At 56.2% G+C, this 23,478-nt stretch overlaps 6 protein-coding genes across 6 annotated transcripts; 3 read left to right on the plus strand and 3 right to left on the minus strand.

Moving 5' to 3' along the window:
- Window positions 1–417: 417 nt before the first annotated feature.
- DSM5745_06674 (FAD-dependent monooxygenase afoD) lies at window positions 418–1,883 on the plus strand (the record flags this gene model as incomplete). Its single annotated transcript, XM_026748690.1, has 3 exons — window positions 418–940; window positions 1,005–1,207; window positions 1,281–1,883. The coding sequence occupies 3 exons, from the start codon at window positions 418–420 to the stop codon at window positions 1,881–1,883; spliced, it is 1,329 nt and encodes a 442-aa protein (XP_026602994.1).
- An 813-nt stretch (window positions 1,884–2,696) lies between these two features.
- On the plus strand, window positions 2,697–10,856 carry DSM5745_06675 (Iterative polyketide synthase afoE; the record flags this gene model as incomplete). Its single annotated transcript, XM_026748691.1, has 1 exon — window positions 2,697–10,856. The coding sequence occupies one exon, from the start codon at window positions 2,697–2,699 to the stop codon at window positions 10,854–10,856; it is 8,160 nt and encodes a 2,719-aa protein (XP_026602995.1).
- Window positions 10,857–13,006: 2,150 nt separating this feature from the next.
- DSM5745_06676 (SDR family oxidoreductase) lies at window positions 13,007–13,927 on the minus strand (the record flags this gene model as incomplete). The annotated part of the gene is made up of 2 exons (XM_026748692.1): window positions 13,007–13,392; window positions 13,450–13,927. The coding sequence occupies 2 exons, from the start codon at window positions 13,925–13,927 to the stop codon at window positions 13,007–13,009; spliced, it is 864 nt and encodes a 287-aa protein (XP_026602996.1).
- A 1,039-nt stretch (window positions 13,928–14,966) lies between these two features.
- Window positions 14,967–15,728, minus strand: DSM5745_06677 (uncharacterized protein; the record flags this gene model as incomplete). The annotated part of the gene is made up of 1 exon (XM_026748693.1): window positions 14,967–15,728. The coding sequence occupies one exon, from the start codon at window positions 15,726–15,728 to the stop codon at window positions 14,967–14,969; it is 762 nt and encodes a 253-aa protein (XP_026602997.1).
- Window positions 15,729–16,459: 731 nt separating this feature from the next.
- DSM5745_06678 (uncharacterized protein) lies at window positions 16,460–17,927 on the plus strand (the record flags this gene model as incomplete). Its single annotated transcript, XM_026748694.1, has 4 exons — window positions 16,460–16,550; window positions 16,609–16,715; window positions 16,768–17,713; window positions 17,791–17,927. 4 exons carry the CDS (start codon window positions 16,460–16,462, stop codon window positions 17,925–17,927), a joined length of 1,281 nt encoding a protein of 426 aa, XP_026602998.1.
- Window positions 17,928–18,784: 857 nt separating this feature from the next.
- Window positions 18,785–22,292, minus strand: DSM5745_06679 (putative Rho GTPase activator Rga; the record flags this gene model as incomplete). Its single annotated transcript, XM_026748695.1, has 6 exons — window positions 18,785–19,290; window positions 19,345–19,440; window positions 19,492–21,480; window positions 21,549–22,061; window positions 22,120–22,150; window positions 22,212–22,292. 6 exons carry the CDS (start codon window positions 22,290–22,292, stop codon window positions 18,785–18,787), a joined length of 3,216 nt encoding a protein of 1,071 aa, XP_026602999.1.
- Window positions 22,293–23,478: the final 1,186 nt, after the last annotated feature.

The raw sequence follows: 23,478 nt of genomic DNA on the forward strand, positions 1-23,478 counted from the left end.
GCAGTATTCCAGGTATTCCAGGGTTCGAACAATGATGGACGTGTGCTAGTCAGTCTCAGTGCAGTCTCGATCAGCCGGAAAGCTTTTAAGCCCCACGCAGTAAGCATCGCCATGCCTTCTTATGTCCTACTCCGCCCAGTCCGGCGCCATCTCTCGGAGATGCAAACTCCGGATAAGCAGGGCTGAGGCTGTTCAATGCTCACCTAGCTATCCATGGATGCTTATCTGGACCATAGCATGCTTGGTATATTGAGTGCCTTGATAATAGCACCCCAGCCGCCACTCGCCAGAGCCGCACCAGACTCGTTCCCTAGCCCTAACTTCCCTACCATACCACTCCTACTCATACAACCTATATCCAACCCACGGCTTATTATCATACCTAATTCAATCCCTCCCACGCTCCCAAACAACAACATGGCCACCAACCCAGAACCCTCACCCCCACCCCCACCCCTCTCCATCGCCATAATAGGCGGCGGGATAATCGGCCTAATGACAGCGCTGGGCCTGCTGCACCGCAACATCACCAACATCACAATCTACGAGCGCGCCACCACCTTCCCCGACATCGGCGCCGCATTCGCCTTCACGGGCATCGCGCGAGAATGCATGTCGCGCCTGGACCCTGCAATCCTGGACTCCCTGTCGCAGGTCGCACAGCGCAGCCCGCACGATAAAGTGCGGTACTGGGATGGGTTCCACCCGGCGAGTAAAGAGGAGGCGCAGGATGCGGAGAAAAGCGTGCTGTTTGAGATTGAGGAGAGGAATATGGCGTACTGGGCTTGTTTGCGGGGTGTGTTTCATGCGCGGCTTGCGGGGCTTTTGCCGGAGGGTGTGGTGAGGTTTGGGAAGAGGGTTGTTGGGTTTGATGATGAGGGGGAGACGGAGAAGGTGGTGCTGAGGTTTGAGGATGGGGGGGTCGAGGAGGCGGATCTTGGTTTGTCCCCTGCTCCATATGGTGCAACTCTGTGTTGTCAGTGTGGATGGTGCTGATGGTGTAGTGATCGCATGCGACGGCGTGCACTCGACAGCGCGGAAGATCCTCCTGGGCGCTGACCACCCCGCCGCAAACGCCACGTACTCGCGCAAAGCCGTCTACCGGGCTCTGGTGCCCATGGACAAGGCGATCGAGGCCCTGGGACACGAGAAGGCGCACGTGCAGATCGCGCACTGCGGGCCGGATGCGCATATCGTTTCGTTCCCGGTAACCTACCATACCATGCCTAGCCCTAACTTCTCCTCCTCCTCTAACCTAGGCATGATACTAACTGGTACAGGTCAACAACGCCCAAATCTACAACGTCTTCCTCTTCACGCACGACAAGCACGCCTGGAGCCACGGGCACACAATGACAGTCCCCAGCTCCAAAGCCGAGATCCTGTCCGCCATCGAAAACTGGGGCCCGCATATCAAAGAGCTCGCGGGCCTCTTCCCCGACCAGGTAAGCAAGTACGCCATCTTCGACCAGGCGGAGCACCCGCTGCCGTACTACGCGTTAGGCCGGGTGGCGCTGGCCGGGGACGCCGCGCACGCGTCGAGCCCGTTCCATGGGGCCGGGGCGTGCATGGGTGTTGAGGATGCGCTGGTGCTTGTGGAGTTGCTGAGAGAGGTTCAAGGGCTTGGTGGGGAGGAGAGGAGGAGGGGGATTCGGGCTGCGCTGGGGACGTATAGCGAGGTGAGGATTGGGCGGAGTCAGTGGCTTGTGCAGAGCTCGAGGGAGATGGGGGACTTGTATGAGTGGCGGTTTGAGGGGATTGGGGGGGATGGGGAGAAGTGTCGGGATGAGTGGGAGAGGAGGAGTCGGGTGATTTGGGAGTTTGATGTTGAGGGGATGGTGCGGCGGGCGAGGGGGGAGTTGGAGAGGGTAGTTGGTGTTTAGATGTAGATGAACTGTGTGTTGTTGTGCTTGGTTTTAGCATGAGGAGTGTTCGTCTTGTTTGAATGAGCTCGGGTATATCTTTCCCAGTTTGATCAAGCTGTCTACATTGCATCCATGGATCTGTGTCAATGCCCCTGAAAGCTCCTGGAGTGAACGGATATATCTCCGGGTCGCAAGAGAGCCAACTCAGGACAAGTAAACTAGCGCTTAGTGAGGAACATGAATGTGAACCCGCTATTCTACACTTCCAAGATTAAGCTCGATAATTCCAAGTAGAATCTACCCTGTTCCTAGCACAAAACAGCTATACTAACACTGACACGCTGCACATACTTAGAGCTACTGACTCGGCCAAAGACAGCCCTAAGTCCACCCATGACAAACATCAAACATTCGCTTGGAGTTCCATTAGCAAAGCCCGAGCTGAAAGGATCTCAGCCCAGCGGACTTCCGGACTAGCAAGCGGCGAGGCCAGTTCGTATCCTGGAGCTGGAGTCCTGGAGTCCGGAAACTCCGCACGCAAAGCCACCCGACTTAGGGCTTACAACCGCAGCAAGAAGGATTCTAGAACGGCCGCAATGCCCCGAGGTCCGCGCCTATCAGAGGCTGTGGGCTGTATCAGTGCTGCTCGTGGTCAAGTCAGCATACTGCAGAGTGAGGTAGAAGTATAGGCCTATCTTTGCCGTGCGTTCTGCTTCATCATTAGCATCGAGTCCCTACTATACCATATTCTGCATCTCATCGGTGTCCCAATTACTTCAACAGTTGACGACACTCTTCTTCTTCTTGTTCTTGTATCAACACTTACTCACAATGACGCGGTCAAGCACCCCGGGCCACGATGCCTCAGCCTCAACGATCTTCCTCTTCGGCCCGCACGTCGGCACATTCACCAAAGCGTCCATGGACAAGCTGGTGGAACCGCTCTCGACCTCCCCACAGCGCGACTGGATCCTCAGCACGATCGCCGACCTGCCAACATACTGGGACGCACTGGCCGCCAAGATGCCCGACGTAGCCCGCGACATCGACGGGCCGGGGTGCCTTTCGGCGCTGGACTCGTGGCTTCGACATGGGATCGAGCAGGCCGGACTCTCTGTTCCAGATGACGAGAATCTCCCGAGTATACTCGTTGGCCCGCTGGTCGTGCTCATTCAACTCACGCAGTACTGGCGGCATCTCGAGATGATTAGAGACGATGCAACGGTTACACCTGCAGACCTCCAGGCCGAACTCGTCCAGCAAGCAAAGAACGGCGGTAAACAAACAGTCATTCTAGGTTTCTGCGCGGGCCTCCTCGCCGCCCTCTCCGTCGCCAGCGCCAGCACCCAAGCCTCCTTCGAAGAATACGGGGCCGTCGCAGTCCGCCTAGCCATGCTCATCGGAGCCCTGATCGACGCACAAGAAGTCTGGGATAAGGCTTCTGGCAAAGGAAGTTCAGCCTCGTACGCGGTCGCCTGGCGCGGGCAGAAGCAGGAGGACGACATGAACCGGATCACATCTGAGCTGGCGAGCGACGCGTATGTCGCCGTGCGGTACGACCAGACCCGAGCGACCGTGACGGCATCGGAGACGATCGCGCCGCTGCTCATGAAGCGGCTCAAGGCCGCGGGGATCACGGTGGCGGAGGTTGGGATTAAGGGGCAGATCCATAGCCCGAATGCGGATCGCCGGGGGCATACGGATGCGCTGGTTGAGCTGTGTGCGTCGATGGCGGGGCTGCAGTATGCGGATGTGAAGGGGCTGGCGTTGACGACGTATGATAATACGGGGACTGGACGGGCTGTGTCTGGCGAGGGCAGTATGACCGAGATGGTGGTGCGCTCGATCCTCGTGCAGCAGTGTCAGTGGTTTGATACCTTCTCTGCTGTGGCAGATGCCCACGAGGATCCGTATGTGGTCACCTTCGGGCTGGAACGGTGTGTGCCTCCGACGCTGATGCGCAGTCTCGGTGGGAAACAGGTCTTCTACGAGGACTTGCCCAAGGATCCCAAGAAGCCGTCGTTCTGGGTCCAGCCATCGCCCTCACCCTCACCCCAACAGCATCCCATCCCAGTCCAACCCACCCAGATCGAACCCATCATGCCGGTCTCCCGCCAATCCGAACCCATCGCCATAGTCGGCATGTCCATCAAAACCGCCGGCGCCAACGACCTCTCCGAGTTTGTTGAGATGCTCAAAACCGGCGAATCCCAACACATCCCCATCACGCGCGACCGCCTGATGCACGACATGCTCTTCCGCGAGAACGCCGACGCAGACCCCAAACGCCAGTTCTACGGGTGTTTCTTCTCCGACGGCGACGCCTTCGACCACAAGTTCTTCAAGCGCTCGCCGCGCGAGGCCGCGGCCATGGATCCGCAAAGCCGGATTGTCCTGCAGGCGGCGTACCAGGCCGTCGAGCAGTCCGGGTACTTCAGCGAAAGCCATGCCGGGTATACGCCGGACGGGCGCGACAAGATGCACGTGGGCGTGTACCTGGGTTCGTGCGGCGTGGACTACGAGCATAACATCTCGTGCTACGACCCGAATGCGTTTACGGCGACGGGCGCGCTGAAGAGTTTCATTACGGGGCGTGTAAGCCACCATTTCGGGTGGACGGGTCCGTGTATGACCTTTGACACGGCGTGTTCGTCCTCGGCGGTTGCGATCCACACGGCGTGTCGGAATCTGCTGAGTGGCGAGTGTACGGCTGCGCTGGCGGGGGGTTCGAACACGGTCACCAACATGAACTGGTTCCAGAACCTTGCGGCGGGCAGTTTTGTGTCTCCCACGGGGCAGTGCAAGCCGTTTGATGACGGGGCGGATGGGTACTGTCGGGCGGAGGGGGCGGCGTTTGTGTATCTCAAGCGTCTTTCTGATGCGGTTCGAGATGGGAACCAGGTTATTGCGACGATTGCGGCGAGCGCGGTGTATCAGAATGAGAACTGCACGCCGCTGTTTGTGCCGAATTCGCCGTCGTTGTCGCATCTTTTCAAGGATGTCATGCGGCAGGCGAGGGTTACTGCGAATGATGTCTCTCTGGTGGAGGCGCATGGGACGGGCACGCCGGTTGGGGATCCGGCGGAGTATGAGAGTATCCTTGCTGCGCTGGGTGGGCCAGGCAGGACGAAGAAGCTGCCTATTGGGTCTGTCAAGGGGCATATCGGACATACTGAAGGCGCGTCGGGTGCTATTGCGCTTGTCAAGATCATCATGATGATGAGGGACGGTTTCATTCCGCCACAGGCGAGCTTCAAGACGATGAACAAGAAGATCCCAGTCAAAGCAGACGACAACATCGAGGTGGTCACGAAGCTACGCAGCTGGGACGGGGAGAAGAAGACGGCCTTGCTCAACAACTACGGCGCCTGCGGATCGAACGCCAGCATGATCGTCATGCAGCCAGACAAGCCTCAGCCCCTTAAGGCCATTGTAGCAGGCGCACGCTACCCCTTCTGGCTGCCTGGCCTGGACACGCGAGCCATCGCCGCTTACTGCGCGAAGCTGGGGCCCTGGCTACGCTCGTGCAAGGAAGAGCCCTCGCTCGCCGACGTCTCGTTCAACCTCAACCGCCAATCTAACCGCAGTCTCCCGCAAGGCTTCGTCTTCAACGCGCGGTCGCTGTCCGAACTGCACGAGAAACTCGAGCAGGCTGTGGCCGCGGCCCCGAGCAGCAAGGACGCCGCGGCGAGTGTGGGCATTGCACCGGTCAAAGCTGAACGGCCGGTGATTCTCTGCTTTGGGGGTCAGATCTCCCGGTTTGTTGGGTTGAATCGAGGCCTTTTTGACAGTGTTGCTGTCCTCCGAAAGAACCTGGATGCGGTCGATAACGTGGTCAAGGCGCAGGGCCTGCAGAGTATCTATGCTGCTCCTGATATCTTCTCGCGTGAGGCTGTCCAGGACACGGTCAAGCTGCAGACGATGCTCTTTGCGATGCAGTATGCCTGCGCTCGGGCCTGGATTGACTGCGGACTAGATGGGAAGATCCAGGCCGTGGTCGGACACAGCTTTGGCGAGATCACCGCGCTGTGCGTTGCCGGGACATTGAGTCTGGATGATACCGTTCGTCTGGTGGCAGCGCGTGCGAAGCTCGTCCGGGACAGCTGGGGCGCTGACTCCGGGGCCATGATGGCCGTTGAGGGTGACGAAGCCCTCGTTCGCCAGTTGCTGTCTGAGGCGAACCAGGCCGGCTCCGATGGCTCAGCCAGTATTGCCTGCTACAACGGCCCTCGCAGCTTCACGATTGCCGGCTCGACTCCTGCTGTTGACCAAGTGCAGCAGACCATTTCGACTCCCAAGTTCAGCTCCATCAAGGGCAAGCGCCTCAATGTCACCAACGCCTTCCACTCGTCGCTTGTCGACAAGATCACCGACGATCTAGAGACGATCGGAAAGACACTGGCCTTCAACAAGCCTGTCATTCACGTTGAGCGAGCCACGGAGGTCCCCCTTGCCAAAGAAACAGACGCCTCCTTTGTGGCTCAGCACATGCGCCAACCCGTCTTCTTCAACCACGCCGTCCAGCGTCTGGCAAAGAAACACCCGCAAGCAATCTTCCTCGAGGCTGGATCCAGCTCAACAATCACCGTCATGGCCGGCCGGGCTATCTCGCAGGGCCAGAACTCCTCAGACGGACACTCCTTCCAGGCCGTCAACATCACCAACGACACGGGCTTCGACTCTCTCGCCGACACCACCACGGCCCTCTGGAAGCAGGGTCTCCGCGTAGCCTTCTGGCCACACCACTCCGTTCAGACCCCCGAATACGCGCATCTCCTTCTCCCCCCATACCAATTCGACACCTCATCCCGCCACTGGCTCCCCATGAAGTCCCCGCTCGAGAAAGTCAAGGAAGAAGCCGCGAAGATGGTCGCTACAGGCGGAACCCTCTCTGCGCCGCACCAAGACACCGCGCAAGACCCCCGGACAATGCCCCTCTGGGACTTCGTGGGCTACCAAGACGACACCAAACAAGCCCGCTTCCGCATCAACACGGCCTCGGACAAGTACAACCGCTACGTGCTCACCCACGTCATCGCCCAGACAGCCCCCATCTGCCCAGGGACGTTAGAGTGCGACATCGTCATCGAAGCCCTCTTCAGCCTGGACCCAACTTGGCGAGGGCTCTCCCCAGTCGTAAAGGACATGGTCAACCACAGCCCCATCTGCAAGGACCCCAGCCGAACAGTGTACCTCGACTTGACGGCCAGCAACAAAAAGCGCACAGCCTGGGCCATGAAGATCACCAGCGTCGACTCTGCAAGTCATAAAAGCAGCGGGAGCGAAGTCCACGCCGAAGCAACCGTCGAACTCCGTTCACCCAGCGACCCAGCCCACACCCGCGAATTCGCCAACTTCGAGCGCCTCGTCTCCCACAAACAATGCACCGACCTCCTGCGCCTCAACCTCTCCGATGCCGACGACGGCGTCGAAGTCCTGCAGGGCCGCAACGTCTACCGCGCCTTCAGCCCGATAGTCGACTACGGCGAGGTATACCGGGGCTTGAAATTCGTCGTCGGAAAGGGCACCGAGTGCGCGGGGCGCGTGCAGCTGCCTCGCTCCAGCCGGGGCGATACCTGGCTTGATGTGCCCCTTAGCGATAGTTTCAGTCAAGTCGGCGGGGTGTGGGTGAACCTTATGACGGATCTGCCGGGGAGCGATATGTTTATTGCGACGGGGTGCGAGGTGAGTATGCGCTCGCCGAGGGTGGTGGATCGGGCGGACGTCGATGTGTGGCATGTTTATGCGCGGCATAGCTGGCAGGGCGAGAAAAGTATCATGACGGATCTGTTTGTGTTTGAGGCTGCGACGGGACAGCTGGTGGAGATTATGCTGGGGGTGCAGTATATGCGGGTTGCGAGGGCGTCGATGAGTATGATGCTTGCGCGCATGACAAAGGACGAGTCGGTTCTCAGGACGAAGGTGCAGGCGCCGGCGCAAGCTGTCAAGTCTGCTACGGAGACAGAGACAAAAACCGGCCCTAAGCCCGTCGAGGTGAAGAGCAAGGCGCCGAAGAAAGAGAAGAAGCCGGCCAAAAAAGCCAAACCCAGCAAGCCCAAGTCCAGCAAGCCCTCTGGCTGGCGCGACATCACCGACGAGGTGCGCGATCTCGTGGCGACTGTTTCGGGCATCGACGCCGGCGAGCTGGAGCTGGATGCCGACATGGCCGACTTCGGTATCGACTCGCTGATGGGCATGGAACTGGGCAAGGAGGTGGAGTCGGCGTTCAAGTGTCCTCTCGACCAGAACGAGCAGATGGAGGCGACGACCCTGCGCAAGTTCGTGCGGTGCGTGTCGAATGCCCTGTTCGGGCCTAACCAGGGCGCTGCGGAGGAAGGTGAGGAAGAAAGCGACGACTCGTCCAGCGAGGAGCTGAGTGAGAGCGACGAAGATAGCGCGGAGAGCTCCGACACGGGCATCCTGACGCCCACCCCTGAAGAAGAGGTCCTCCCTCTCAAGGCTGTCGCAATCCACAAGGCTGCTGGATTGTCTGCCGTCGCACCCCCCGTCGAGTCCCGGCTAGCCCTAACTCCCGCCGACATCTTGGCCTCCTTCGGCCAGGTCAAGCTCAACACCGACTCCCTGATGAAAGAATACGGCGTCGACAAGACCGAGGGCGTCATGCTGTCCGGAAGTAACCGTCTCTGCGCTGCGCTTGTGGTCGAGGCCATGGACGAGCTGGGCTCGCCCCTCCGCACAGCTTCCCCAGGACAAGTCCTCGAGCGCGTCCCCTTCCTCCCCCAGCACACCCGCCTCATGCAATGGGTCTACGAGTTCCTCGAGCGCGATGCCCGACTAATCAACATCGACCCCGCCAGCGGACAGATCACACGCACGCACATCGGAGCCCCACGGAAGGACAGCACGACCGTCCTACAAGAAGTGCTCTCGTCAGACCCCGGCTTCGCAGTCCCCAACAGACTGGCGTACTACGCAGGCCGCCAACTCGCGGGCGTGCTCAGCGGCACAACGGACGGAATCCGCGTGCTCTTCGGGAGTCCCGAGGGCAGGGAACTCACGGCCGCAATGTACTGCGAGCACACATTCAACTGCATGAGCTACGAGCAGATGCGCGAAGTCACGAAGATCCTAGCGGAGCGGATTGGCCATACCGGCGAAACACTCAAGGTTCTTGAAATGGGCGCCGGCACAGGAGGGACAACGCTCGTCATGGCGCCTTTCCTGGCGACGCTCGCTGAGTCCCTGCCGATCGAGTATACATTCACCGATATCTCGCCCAGCATGGTTGCCAATGCCCGTCGCCGCTTCAGCAAGCTATACCCCTTCATGCGGTTTGCCGTGCACGATATCGAGAAAGCGCCGGCGGATGAACTGAGAAGCCAGCATCTTGTGCTTGCCAGTAACGCCATCCACGCCACGCACAATCTGGGTGTCTCGCTGTCCAATATCCACCAGGCCCTCCGGCCAGACGGGTTCCTCATGATGCTGGAGATGACCGAGGTCGTCCCCTTCGTAGACCTTGTCTTCGGTCTTCTCGAAGGATGGTGGCTATTCGACGACGGACGCCACCACGCCGTCGTGCCCGCCGAACACTGGGAGGCAGAACTACACAAGGCGGGCTATGGGCATGTCGACTGGACGGACGGAAACCTGCCGGAGAACTCGTTCCAGAAGGTCATTATCGCGCTTGCTTCCGGATCCCAGGGCCCTCGGCTACCGAAGCCCGAGCCCGTGGAGACTCCCATCCCAGAATTGAACCCTGAGAATATCGAGACCCGAACTGCAAATGCTGAAAGTCTGGTGCACAAATACACAACCGGCTGGGAGACACCAAAGCTCCGCATCCTCGACAACCAAACCCAGCAAGCGACCACCCCGCGCACCGGGAAATCCCTCGACGCAGTGGTCATCGTCACCGGCGCAACCGGAAGCCTAGGCTCACACATCGTGCAAAAGCTAACCGAAACCCCCTCCGTCGCAACAGTCGTGTGCCTAAACCGCCGCAGCAGCAGCAGCAGCCCAGAAAAACGCCAGCACGAAGCCCTAACCACGCGCGGAATCAGTCTGTCCCCAGCCGCACGCGCCAAACTGCGCATCCTCGAAACAGACACGTCAAAGCCCCAGCTGGGCCTTCCGCCTCTCGAGTACAGTTGGCTCCTCGAGCACGCAACGGACATTATCCACAACGCCTGGCCGATGAGCGGGACGCGCCCGGTCTCCGCGTTCGAGACCCAGCTGCAGGTCATGCGCAACCTGCTTGATCTTGCACGGGAGATTGCCTCTCGTCCGTTCAGCAAGCCAAGCAGGGTTGGGTTCCAGTTCATCTCCTCGATCGGCGTTGTAGGGTTCTGCGGGAAGTCTGTTGTCCCCGAGGAGCGGGTTCCTCTCTCCGCAACGCTGCCGAGCGGGTACGGCGAGGCGAAATGGATCTGCGAGCGAATGATTGATGAGACGCTGCACAAGCACCCGAAGCTCTTCAGGGCGATGGCAGTGCGACCTGGTCAGATATCTGGATCGTCAGTGAGTGGGTTCTGGAACCCCGTCGAGCACTTTGCGTTCCTGGTCAAGTCGGCGCAGAGTCTTCGGGCGTGGCCGGCTCTGCGTGGGCAGATGCAGTGGATTCCGGTTGACTATTGTGCTGGGGGTGTTGTTGATCTGCTGCATCTTGGTTCGCGGGGCGACGATGCGCATCCCGTGTACCATATCGACAATCCCGTTGGGCAGGAGTGGACTTCCATGAACACCGTTCTTGCGGAAGCGCTTGGTATCCCCGAGCGTGATATCATGCCATTCAAGAGCTGGATTTCGAGGGTGAGACGGAGTCCGCTGCCGACTGAGACGGAGAATCCGGCGGCCAGGCTGGTGGATTTCCTGGATGACCATTTCGAGCGCATGAGTTGTGGGGGCCTGGTGCTTGATACGAAGAAGGCGGTTGAGCATTCGGGCACGATGGCTGGGGTTGGGCCGGTCGGGGCTGAGCTGGCGAGGAAGTATGTGCTGGCTTGGAGGGGGATGGGGTATCTTGCTTGAGCTTGACAACTGGTTCTGGAGTACTTGTTCTGTATAGGGTAGTTGAATTGTGAAAGCGATGTTTTAATGATGGCATCCTCGTCTCACTGCTGAGCCGTAAGAGGCGATGTCACTGTGCCCTAATTCTACTGCAAACCCTCCACTCCCTCCACTCCCTTCGTCCATCATCGAGTTGGAGCATTTGCAGTGGCACCTGACATCTCGGGGTAAGCATCTGCCCTTTTCCAGTCCGCCCTTGCGTCTTGCTTTCTTTTTTCCTCGCGCGTCTATCATTACTCCGTACGATGGTTGCCGTGACCAACTTGAGCACCCGGACAAGGTCTCTGCGCACGGCACTGCGATGCGGAGTACCGGAATCCATCTGATTTGTCGGGGTTGATGCTGTGGACGCCCTCCCCGAGTTGAGGGCGCATGAAGGCTTTGGAAGCGGTTTGCATCATGTCTGCGCAGGTGGGTTCGGGTCAGCATGGTATCGGACGTCGTACAATCACACATTCCAATGTGCTGACCCAAAGGTGTCCCTTTTCCATCACCGGTGCAAGTGAACTCCGAGCAGACCTTGCACCTCCAGTGGAAGGTATAAAGATGGGCCTGAATCCCGGCCATCTTCCTTCTTCATCCCACCAACTCTCCTGCAACGCATAGCCCTACCTACAAGCAGAACCAGAACCAGATCCAACAACCTTATTCTACCTTACAGAGCCTCTCCACCATGCGTGTCCTCACCATACTCATCGCCCTGGCCGCCGCAGCCACCACCTACGCTGCTCCGTCCGTCGCAGGCCCCGGCTTCCGCGCGAGACAGCAACCCGTAAGAACCGCTCAAGCTTCCACCATGCAGTTCTTAGATCTAGCAGTTCTCTTCCAACTAACTACTATTTAGGGCGTTTGCTACGTACGCATCCCTAGCCCTAACTTACCCTACCCTGCTCCGAACCCACCGCCACTGTCCCCGTTGTTTCCAGCCCGACCACTAACTATGATACTGCTCAAAAGAGCGCTCGCGTGAATGAGTGTCCTGAGGGGTGAGTCACATACACTCCACCCTGACCTAGCCTGGTACCCTACAAGGTTAGCTTGTGCCCCGCAAAGCTAACGCATGGCCAGGACAACTTTCTGCCGACGTGATGAAATCCCCGGAACCCAGATCTGCTGCGTATGTCCACTTCCTCTTTACCTACCGTACCGCGAACTACCGCACTCCAGCACGGTGCCGATCCTCTGTCCTATTATTGCTGACATTCTATTCTATCCGTGAATAGCTACCAGGAACCGACCAGGGCTGCAGTGGTTCTGAGGGAGATCCGATTGAAACCAACCCGGGCTGCCAGAATTCTGAGGGAGCTCTGATTTAGGCCGGGGTAAGCCGGGGATTGTGCGAAATGGGACATGGGACATGGGACATGGGACTGTCAGGATCGAACGACGGCTCAATGGCCGCAGATCAAGCACAGGATGTTGGATTGGAAGGAATGGAATCATGTCTTTTGATGAACGGGCTTCGTACGTCGGGCTGTTGGCTTTGCGGGCTGCGTCTAACGACCAGAGGACCACTGTCTTGTCATTACCACCCTCGTTCTAGTAGTAGATGGGAAATACTACATATACCGTGAAGTCGGGGTGACGAGGAAACAATTTGTAGCTAGACTGGGAGAACCAGACCTGGCCACCTCAATCAGAGGACAAGGTAGAGCTATGTCCATGGATTACTTTACACAGGGGAATACTGTCTCGTCGTATTCTCATTCAGGACGGTCACCACCTAACCAAGTCAATGTTGACCCCAGGCGTGTGGTGACGTTCGACTGGAGCTTACCTTCCAGGGGTTTGGGCCGGGAGCTGTAAGGGTTGGTTCCAGGTTAGCCTGCAGTGGTCTGGTTCTGATTCCTTTTGGCAGATTCGCTATGGACGTACGAGTCAGCCACACGGTAAGTGGACTTGTCATCTTTATCTCTCGACTCGAAGACGAAGGCTGATTATGACATGGGGAGGTACAAACAGGATCTGCGTGCATTAAATAGAGGAGGCTTGCCTTAAACAAAGAGAGTGCGATCACTAACATATCTAGGTAGGTCACTCAGCTGCAACTAACTGACTCTCTCTTTGCTACCATGATGCAGATCCCACATGTGCTTACTCTATCCACTGTCTTACTTAGCAACATCAACCCTGTTGGTCACAGAACCGAACACCTCCAACGCATGGCCGAGGTAGTCTTGAGCCCCTTTAAGCCTCGGGGTCATATCACTTCCTAGAGGGAGAAGCTTCTCAGTCTGATGTCCTTCGCCAACTCCCTCCCCAGCAACAACCTGGTACACGGCCTGCATCGCCTTGTCCTTGTCGCCATTAGGCTTGATTTTCCCGCTGACCAGCAGCCCCTGAACCTGCTCGGTAAAGGTTCCTTGATAGTCTTCCGGCAAGGGAGACTTGCCTAGAACTACCGAATTGGGCATGTTGGTGTTGAAGGTTCCAAGAACAACGGTCAGGGTGCGGATATTGAACGGGGCGACCTCTTTCGCAAGGATCCTGGTAAGGGCTAATATCCTCACTGTCAGCTAGTTTTATCCCAAGAGCTCTTACAAGCTATACATACCGTCCAAGCCAGCCTTCGCGCCCGCATACACCCCCATGGTAGGAATACCATCCAGCGAGGCCCCGCTACTCATATTAACAATAACCCCGGACCTTCGCTGACGCATATGCGGCAAAACAGCGCGGATAAGACGCAACGGGCCAAAGAACATGGTCTCCATCTGGGTCCTCACCTCCTCCTCCTGCACAGTCTCAACAGGGGCGTAGATGGAATAGCCGGCGTTGTTAACCAGGACATCGATGTGGTCGCCGCCTCGTTCCAGCTCGGTGATGACATCGCCGCTCTCGCGGCTGTCCACATCAAGCTTGATCCATTTGCCTCCCTTGGACTCGACTTCCGCAACCAGCTCGGGGGTCCTCGATGGGTTGCGTGAGGTCGCAATGACCTTGTGGCCGTTCGCTTGGGCGGCGCGGGTCAGGGAGAGGCCGAAGCCGGAGGAGCAGCCGGTGATTAGCCAGGTGAGCTTGGTGGTAGCCATGATGATGAACAGAAAGAGTACTGGCTGGTCTGCTTTAAGCACGACGTCTCGGACTCAGCCTTCGCTAAATCCGCAGACCTAAGGCTGCAACAGGTAACGCTGCGGAGTTTGTGCTAACCCCGGATGACGCCTGGCTTTGTTCTGTTCAACTGCGCGCCAACTATGTTCTAAGACAGGCATTGGTTGAAAATGAACGGGCCCAGCTGGCATTATCATTGCTGTCTGTCACAGTCAGTGTGGAGTATGATCACTCCCTGCACGACACCTCGGCTGATCGTCTGCGCCAGCTACAATCGGATCTTCAGGAAACACCCAGAGTATCGTTCCTGCACCATTGCCTGTTCCATATGCCGTTGCCACCGTTTGTGACCAATCTACCCTGTTCCATACTGACACTCTACTATTGATAAACCCAAGCCCGGCTTGTTAAAGGCAGCGAAGCCCCCGACCCGCAGGCTCTAACAGGTGTCGTGCAGTCGGCACCGCTGACTGTAGCAACGCACATGGTCGAGTGGCTGTTTATGGCATTGGCAGAGACAGGGTAGCGAGGCCTCTTGCATTAAGTATGTTAACCGCGGTTGCGGCAACAGCTACCCAGCGTGACCTTGAGCACTACGATCAGAATCGAGGAGTTGGGCGTGTATCAGGCTCGCTCGCTGGTTGATCCCGACGGGGACCTGGATGTAACACTTTCAATCACCTACTGGAGGGGGTTATCGCAACGTGGAAGCAGAAGACTTGATCCTTATGTTTCGCGCCCAGCATTGTACCTGTAGTTAGGGCTAGATTCTACCGTAGGACCCACATGATGAAGTGGCTCTAGAAGCCCAGACACTGAATCACGTCTTGGATATGAAGCAAGATAGCATTTGTTCCAAATTTGTATCCTAGTTACTCTTCTAGGTATAGTTATGCTAATCTCAAACCAATGTCAATACCCTGGACGCCAGTAACCCGCGAAGCACCTTGAGACTCCTTTCCATCCTAGCGCCTTTCCAGTCCAAAAGCCATATTACATGTCAAATTGTGAGATGCATGCTCAGAAGCCGCGATGGCGGTACTCATCGCTGCTAACATCGCTTCCAACTTCTGACCAGCTCGCTGGAGTTATCACTCTGCCTACCGAGCCCTCGAATTCGCTAAGTATCCCATCATCTGACGAAGCATCCACTGCGATATGACTGAAGTTGTCAGCTGTAGAGGGTGTCGGTGGCGTCGCTGGACGGCTCTGGGTGAACCGCAGGCCTTCCAAGTCTGAAAACGAAGACCGAGCATCCTCGACATGTCCACTGGCCACAGAGTCGGGGTGGGCGTAGATCACTTCGGAGAAGGCACCCTCTGTATGGCTAGATGCAGATGATCGTGGTCGCTCGGCATGGCTTGATTGTCGAGACACAGCCGAGGCCATGAACTCTGATACTTCGGAAACAGGAGTAAAGTCAGCACCGGCAACGGACGAGGCACGGCTCCGTGGAGTTGGAATGGAAAGTTGCAGCTTTTCTTGCTCAGGTGCCGGCCCAGCCTCATGCAGCACTGTAGATTCTGCGGCCGGAGTGTCTGGCTGGTTGCCTCGATAAGTTGGCTGTGAGGCGCCAAGATCCACGCCCGTCGAGTTCGCCACCGAGTTACCTTGATCCTGGAGGTCCAAAAGATGGCCATTATCGTCTACAAGTGTATCAAACGTTCCGAGCGAATCGTTCGATCTCTTCCTCCGACGCTCTTCCAGTACACTTCGTCGCCGCTGGATCTCTTCCCGGGCTATCCGTCTGCGCTCGTCGGCGGCCGGACCTATCTCTTCCATCATGGATATGTCATGGCGATGTCGCGAGTCACCATCTCCGGGATGAATGTCATCGCCCAAGCTGTGTAGTGTCATTGCCAGCTTCCGTCGCGAATTGTTCACCCATCGTCGGAACTGGGGAGATTCATAGACCGCGATGCCGGCGGCAACGAGGGCCGCGACGCCAATGATGATACCTGGAGCTGTCAGTACAAACAGACGTGGCTGTATTCGTAACCCAAATCAAAATATGCTTTTCGGAATAGGGTAATGATCCAGGAATGCAGAAAAGCAGTTTTTCTTAAGGGGTCTCCATTCCAGGAGCTCGAGCTCATATGATCATCCCCGATAAGCACACCGCCCCAGTAGAGGCAAGTATAGAGCTCGGAGTAGCTCGGATAAGAAGGACAGAAGGCATCGAAAGAGAAGAGCAGCATACCCTTTGCGACTGGAGTCGGCATCTCAATTGTCACTGCGTCTCTGAATCCTTTGGTGCGAATCTGAGATGGTCCGTGGCGAAGGCAACCTTACAGTCGGAGTCAGCTCAAACCGCCGGCGCCTTTCCCCGCTGAAACTTCACGTGATCTTATCGGGCCCTTATCTTGTGCCCTACTTTGCGTCTCCTTTCAGCATCCCGCGTTTCCCCTCATAACAACCTCATCACCGCTCCACCGCAACGGACCGCAATTACTTCTTCGCCAGCCCTCAGCTCACGAACAACCGGTTTTTCTATTCAGCTACTTTCTACCGCCATGTCACGCCCTTCATCTATCGCTCAGCGTCCCTTGACTCTCACCGAGGAATTGGAAAAGCTCGAGCAGTCCATCACCCTGACTCTGCAAGGTAAACAAACAAGCCGCGGACGTTTCTCTTCCAGGTTACTGACGACGACTCTTTCTAGAAATCGACCACAACTTCAGCCGTGCCCACCGCATCATTACAACGAGTATTCTTCCCGTCGTGACCGAATATAAAGAAGCCTCCCGTGACGTCTGGGAGGGCGCGAAAGTCAGTACCATTTCCCTAAAATTCTCATATCAAGCTCATCTCATCCCTCCAGTTCTGGAAAAAGTTCTTCGAGGCCAGCGCCAACGTCCACCTCAATGCAAACGGCGAACAACCCAACCAAGATGAAACAACCGTCGACGAGACTCTCCCGGAGGACGAGTCGGCCAGCATCTCGCACAGCCACTTGACCGAATCCGAATCCTACCAAACCCCGTCCACCGAACGCATTGACCACGACCACAAACCCGACGATCTTGAACTCACGGGTCTAAGCATCTCATCCCACAGTACCCCGCGCGTCGCGATGCACGGAATCCCCCACAACGACACAACCGTGACCTCCTCCATCGCGCACCCCTCCCCCTACGAGCACGGGCTCGCCGAGGAAGACGATGACGATCACTACCAAGAAGACTCGTATCTCCCGACAACACCTGGGAAGCAAACCTCGCGCAACACCTACAACCAATCCTACGCGGACGACATCCTCTCCTCATCCCCCTTCGTCCCACCCGTCTCCCACGAAAGGTTCACACCAGGCAGCCACAAAGGCCCCGTAATGCACCACTTCGCCGACAAAACATACCGCGTGCAAGCCACGCCCCTCGGAAAAGGCTACGACCCCTCCCGCTCCCGCTTCACCGTGACTCCAAACGCCGCCTCATCCTCCAAGAAATACGCCTTCGAGGACTCCCCCATGTCCAGCCCCGAGCCCGAAGCCCCACAGCTCAACTCGGAGCTCTTCTCCTCCCCACTCAAACCCCAAACACCGGGTACAGGGCGCCGCGGGCGCCCCAGCGCCAACCGCTCCCGCGCGCCACCCAAGCCCGGGACTAGCGTCCTCACGCCGGCGAAGGGTGGCTTCGGCAAGCGCAGCGAATGGGACAGCGACGACGACGAGCAGTTTACCTACGATGATGACGACGACGAGCTAGGTCCCAGTCCACCCAAGACAATGCAGTTCCATATCCCGCAGAGCCGGCTTATGAAGACGCCGGGTAAGTCAATTCACCGCCCTCTCAACCCCTTACTGCTTTCTTGAGGTGGCAGGAGTGCTAACGGGCATATGAAACAGCCAAGGAAGCCTCGCAGCGAATCGTGGAGCAGCTGCTTTACACAGCCGGCATCAATGATACCACGGAGGATTTGCAGGATGATCAGAGTCCGAGCGTTATTCGGAGGATGGAGAGGCTTGAGGATGAGACTTTCTAGTCCATTCAAACTTCATTGCATATATTTGACTGGCGCTATTGTTCCTAGTGTTATGGACGGTCTCATTGTATGATGGCACAGCATAGAACCTTGACCACATGTCTAATTTGGTGTATCTCGCTGTCCGCCTCTACGCTTGCTTAGGACTAATTGGAAGAGCAAAGCACGTTCAAGGCCACCGCTAAGCCACCTATCGATGAATTCAGTAATCCCTGCTCTAACGCCATGCAACGCCTCGCGACGCCACCAACACGGAAGCCCTTCCGTATAGGCTAGAGCCACCTGGAACTCAAACAACTACCTAGGATACCGACCAAAAAGAAAAGGAAAGAAAAACAAGCGGAAAGGGTCAACCGCAATATAACTAATAAAGGTGTTCAGACATCCGCATCGACCAAGAACAGGGGTAAGAGTATGTATAGCTAAGAGTCAGTAAACCATTCACGTTAACATAACAGGAAGTCTTCTGAGCGTAAAGAAAGTTGAAGTTTTGACAACACACATACAACACCGCACCGCTGATAGGTAGGTAGGAACTAGCTTCGGGCCTGCGGGATAAGAGAGGGGAATCGCCGAAATAGCACGCAAGCATGGAAAAGATACATGAAGGGTATCGAGAGAGGCGCTGATCATCAGGAGTTCGAGGGTGTTCAGGGAGGATAGACATTGTAGTGTAAAGTAGAAAAGAAAATGGGGCAAAACAGGTGTAGGTGGCCGCCCCGAATATATACAGGCTGTCGGTTGATGGAGCTGGGGTGATTGTAGGGGCCAGATGGGCTGAAAACAAAACGTGAAATATAATGGCAGATAATATGACGCTGAATCGATGTAGCTGGAACGGCCGATATGGCCGACGATTAGTTGTTATTTTGCATGCCCATAAACACTTCCTGGCAGTGATCCACCAGGAATTTAACCACCTCGTTCTTCTTTTGGACGTCCGTCATTTCTCGCGCCAGACTTTGAGGCCTCATAATTGTTGGCGCGAAGACAACAGCAATGTTCTGACTTGTCATCAGGTTCTCCTTCTCCCGCTCGACGACACGCTTCAAGTGAAACACGAGGAACTCCAGTACATCCTGGTGTACTCGCGGTAGCTCTCCGAGACTCTTCTGCAGGGCTTCAACTCGGCCGGAATGAGAACTGATCTCCCCTGTTTCAATAATCTTTTCGTATACGTCGTATGTGATGAGCGGCATGGGTAGCTTGCGGAAGTATTGCTTGAGCGCCGAGGTCACGGCGTGGATATCTAAATCCGGGTCCGAGATGTCATAATCCTGCGGAGACCGCTCAAAACCTTCTCGAATTGTCTGGATAGCGGAGCTAGCACCAGACTTGCGGTAAATTCCTTCCATGTCCATGCCTGGAGCAACAAGATTAGCCGGCCTACTCGGCGAATTTTGACCGGGGAACATACCTCGTAACTCAACCTCTTGTATACAGCGGGTGATAATACCCGGAATAATACTCTTCTCATGCTCCATGCGCTGCTCCAAATCGGTTCCGAAAAGTCCTAAGAAGAATAAGTACTGGACACCTGCCAACTACTGAAAAGGGAACTCACCTGTTGGGGAGGCTTCGGCCAGAGCTGGAACACTATCGGTCTGCGGCATTCTAGTGCCCGTTTGTTTGCTGCGCTGGTTACCGAAAAAGCCAAAGCCCTGGCGACTGGGGTCTTGGGTTTGAGAGCGTGGCAGGCCGGGTGCGCCATCCGTGGTGCTAGTGCTTTCACTTGACATGAACGCTCCCTTAAGACCTTTGGTGACTCCCTTGGCGACATTTTGGCCTCCCTTCTTCCAGTTGAACTTGCGAGGCTGTCCTTTACGGATGCTGACAACCTGTGGACCAGGGACAACGGTGGCTGGCTCGGCTTCTTCCGACATGTTAGGTGTCGAGACCGATGGCGGTAGTTCACCCGCAGCCTTCAGTGCATCGATCGAGGAGAGCGACTTTTCCTTTCCGTGCGAGTAAATTCCGAGCCCGTTGGCACTGCGGCCGTCGGAGTTGTTTGCTTTGTATAGCTCTTGAATTTGGTGGACGAGTTGGTTGTTCAATTCAGCCAGCTGGGCGTTCTTGGAGGAAAGCTGCTCGAATTCCTGGAAGCTCTTGTCCTTCATACTGTTGATCTTTGCAAGCTCTTCAGCAGCCTCATTGCGCTTCTGCACCAATTCTTCAATTTGGGGTGTGAAAGAATCTTTCAGGCTCTGGATAGACTCAACAAAGTCCCGCAAAACCTTATTGGTAAGTTTACTGAGATCCAAAGGACCGCTACTGCCACCGCGTTTTTCAGACTCTAGATGCTCAGTCAAAACAGTGAGCTCCCGCATGACAATCTCCTTTTGAGCATCCAACACTACCATGGTCGACCGTTTCTCATTAAGCTCGGTGTTGACCTGCTTCACATCAGCAGTCGCCTTGAGGACAGACTCCATTTCAGCGATCTTTTGGTCCCGCTGGATGACCCGTTGGCGTTCTTTGCGCAGCTCGCTCCGAAGCCATGTCAATTCGTCGGTTCCTCCTTGCTCCGGGGAGCTGGTCGCGGCATTAGCAGACCCATTGACAGGCGATTTGGGCCACTTCGCATCCTTGGATAATCGTGAGCCTTTATCGCTATAGCTGCGGCCATGACGTACAGAATTGGACATCCTGCGAAGGAAAGATTCGCTTGATTGCGAGGGCTGCTCGTCTGATCCCAAGATTCGCGCCATATCCTCGTCCAGAGAAAGCTCACCCGTGCCGCTGTAGCGCAGAGGGGAAGGAGATCCCCCATAGTCCACAGGGCGGAATGTGTCAGCTTGTTGCGGGGTGCTCACTGAGTTTGGACGCACGCGAGACTTTGGCGGTTCGAATGAGTCGCTACGCGGAAGCCGCGGGGACTCTACACTATGGGCATTGTTCTTGTTCAGAGTGTCCGCGGACCGTTCACTCCACTGGTCACTTTGACTAATTGAATTAGCTCCAGGGGATTGCACAACCTCTTTTCGAGGAAGCTTATGGTGCCTGCTTTCCAGCGAGTCTCCCCGCTTGGGATGCGCAACTGATGTTGCCGAGTCCATGGATCCTCCATTCTCGTGTAGACGACGAAGCTCGTAAGAGGGACGGGTAGGCAATGTAGTTGCACTCTCCCCAGCTGTAGATCTCGAGTCAAGAGTCAAACTGTCTCTTCCAATAGTCGTCGACGACCTGACGCTGTCATACGTGGAATAGGAGCTGCTCCCTTTGTGGCCCACAGGTATGTCCGACCTAGAACTTCGGGCAGAGTTGGACCTTGCCGCTTTGTTCAGAGAATCATCTTGACGCCAGCGATGGGACTCGGGTTCAGGGCGGTCACGACCTTTCTCCTGATAGGCGATATGAGGAGACGAATCCTCCATCGGAACGCGGTCTGGAGACCTGGCAGAGTGCTCGCGAGGGGGTCTTTGCTCTTCTGAAGGGTCGAATGCGAGTGGAATCAGGAATTCTCCACCATCTGCATCAGATTCGGTAGGTACGACCGAAGGTACGACAGAATGCCGGTTGCTGCGATACGTGCTCGAAGGTAGGATCAAATTATCTGTCACGTCCGGAACATATTAGTTCACCATTCTGTCATCATCCGCCACAAACCACCTTAATACTTACCTTGATTATCAATAGACGATCTTCCCGCGTCCAGCGCAGGCACTGTCGTTCGAGGGTTCACCTCGCCCGAATCAATATACCCGTCCACAGAAAGGTCATCTGCGGCTTGCATCATCTGTTCGGCCTCTTCAGGAGGAAGCGAAGGGAGCGACTTGTCTAATTTTATGCCGGGGCTTGCATGCTTCTTAGACGCAACCCCTCTGTTTTTCTTTCTCCGCCGCTGCATCAAAGACTCGTGACAATCCATGCAGAAGATTCCCTGCGACGTCCGGGCATAGCGCAAATTCTCGATCTTCCTTTTGCAGTTCCTGCATCGAAAACATTGGGCGCAGAAAGCTTGTTCGCCGGTCAAGATGGCCAAATCCTCGATCTTATTCCCGCAAGAGCTGCAGCTGTAGGTACAATTGCTGCAGATCAACGACCCGTCTCCGAGAAGCAAAAGGTGCGCATCCGAATCGAGGAGGGTGGTGCACGAGCTGCAGCGAAAACAGTCGATGTGCCATCGGTTGCCGGCTAGGAGCGAGCGCCGTCAGTAAGTCGAACGGATAAGCAATGTAGAAGTAGTACCTACCAAGTTCAAAAGCTTTGCCTTCTTCTAGGATCTAGGTAAGTCAGCATCTGCGTTCCCGCTCCTTGACATTTTACCGGACACTTCATGCATACCTCTCCACAGCCTTTGCAAGGAAATGGGATATCCTCCTGCTCCATAGGAGACTCCGGAGGGTACGATGTGGGGGACTCCATGAAGTGTTCCACCTCCAACAGCGCTCAGTAATTATATAAAGACAGCGACAATATCACTCCAGTATAGCCAGATAAACCTGTCGGCACGGATTCAGAGCGCAAAGTGATCGGTCAAGCCAAGGCTATTATTACTCCGTATTCATCGATGGTTGAAGCGAGGGGTTCGGGGTCCAGCCACACATTCGACAAAAGACAGTGAGTTTGCGATTGGAGCACAAGAGGCGAGCCCCTGAAATGACGATTATTATCGAACGAGGGCGTAGGACAGGCGCCCGGGAGGGGGCTATGCGAGGTAAAAAAGGACACGGGGCCCGCGCTTGGAAGGGACGCAATTCGCACGGGAACAGAGGAAAGGCGGTTTGGGGGCCTCGAAGCTAAAGAGAGACTAAGATTAGTGGTAGTCGATCAAGTATCGGCATGATGAGGGGGGAATGGCGGGATGAAGACAAGGAGAAAGAAAGAGGAAGGTATGGGGGACCCGAGAACAATTGGAAGAACAGGGGGGCCAGCAAAGGACTGAGGGGGCCGAACGCCTGGGCTGGAACCATACCGTTAAACAGCTGTCGATCGGAACAGGGGTGGTGTCGCGGATGGAGAATTGGGAACGATCTCAAGACGACCCCGGCAAGAAAGAGAACGCGAGGATTGGAGGGAGGGGGGAGGATTAATCTGATTCAAGAAGATGAAGCGCGAGAGTCGGCGAGGATTGAAACAGAGAATTGTTTCAGATAAAGTCGGCGGACGGGATCAAGCCCCTCGCCCGCTGGCCTGCATAGAGACCTTTAACTGTCGCTACAAGGAACAGCCTTGGTGCATTTCTGCTTATTTATGTAGCACGGAGAATATATTAGGGATGGCCAACAGGCGGTTCATGAAACTACTGTATACCGAAGATGCGGTGTTACGCATGCCACAATTTGTGTATACCCACTGGCAGCCTCAGGCACCAAACTGGTCTATGGCTTCAACATCCACCGTCCAAACTTTGCTGTCTCACTCTCTTGTCTCCGGTGTGTCGAGTCCGCAGCCCACTTTGCGCGTGGCTTATAAGCTCTTATGCTTGTATGCGAGGCAAAGCCGTATTTAATTGCTGTCCGGGCTCTGCACGTCTCAGGAGCATCTGCAGTCTTCAACGAAATTAGATTCGCTGATTTATATTGCGGCTCGCCCATCATGAAATAAACGA

Source organism: Aspergillus mulundensis (genome assembly GCF_003369625.1).
Source record: "Aspergillus mulundensis strain DSM 5745 chromosome Unknown scaffold_6, whole genome shotgun sequence".
Classification (NCBI taxonomy): domain Eukaryota; kingdom Fungi; phylum Ascomycota; class Eurotiomycetes; order Eurotiales; family Aspergillaceae; genus Aspergillus; species Aspergillus mulundensis.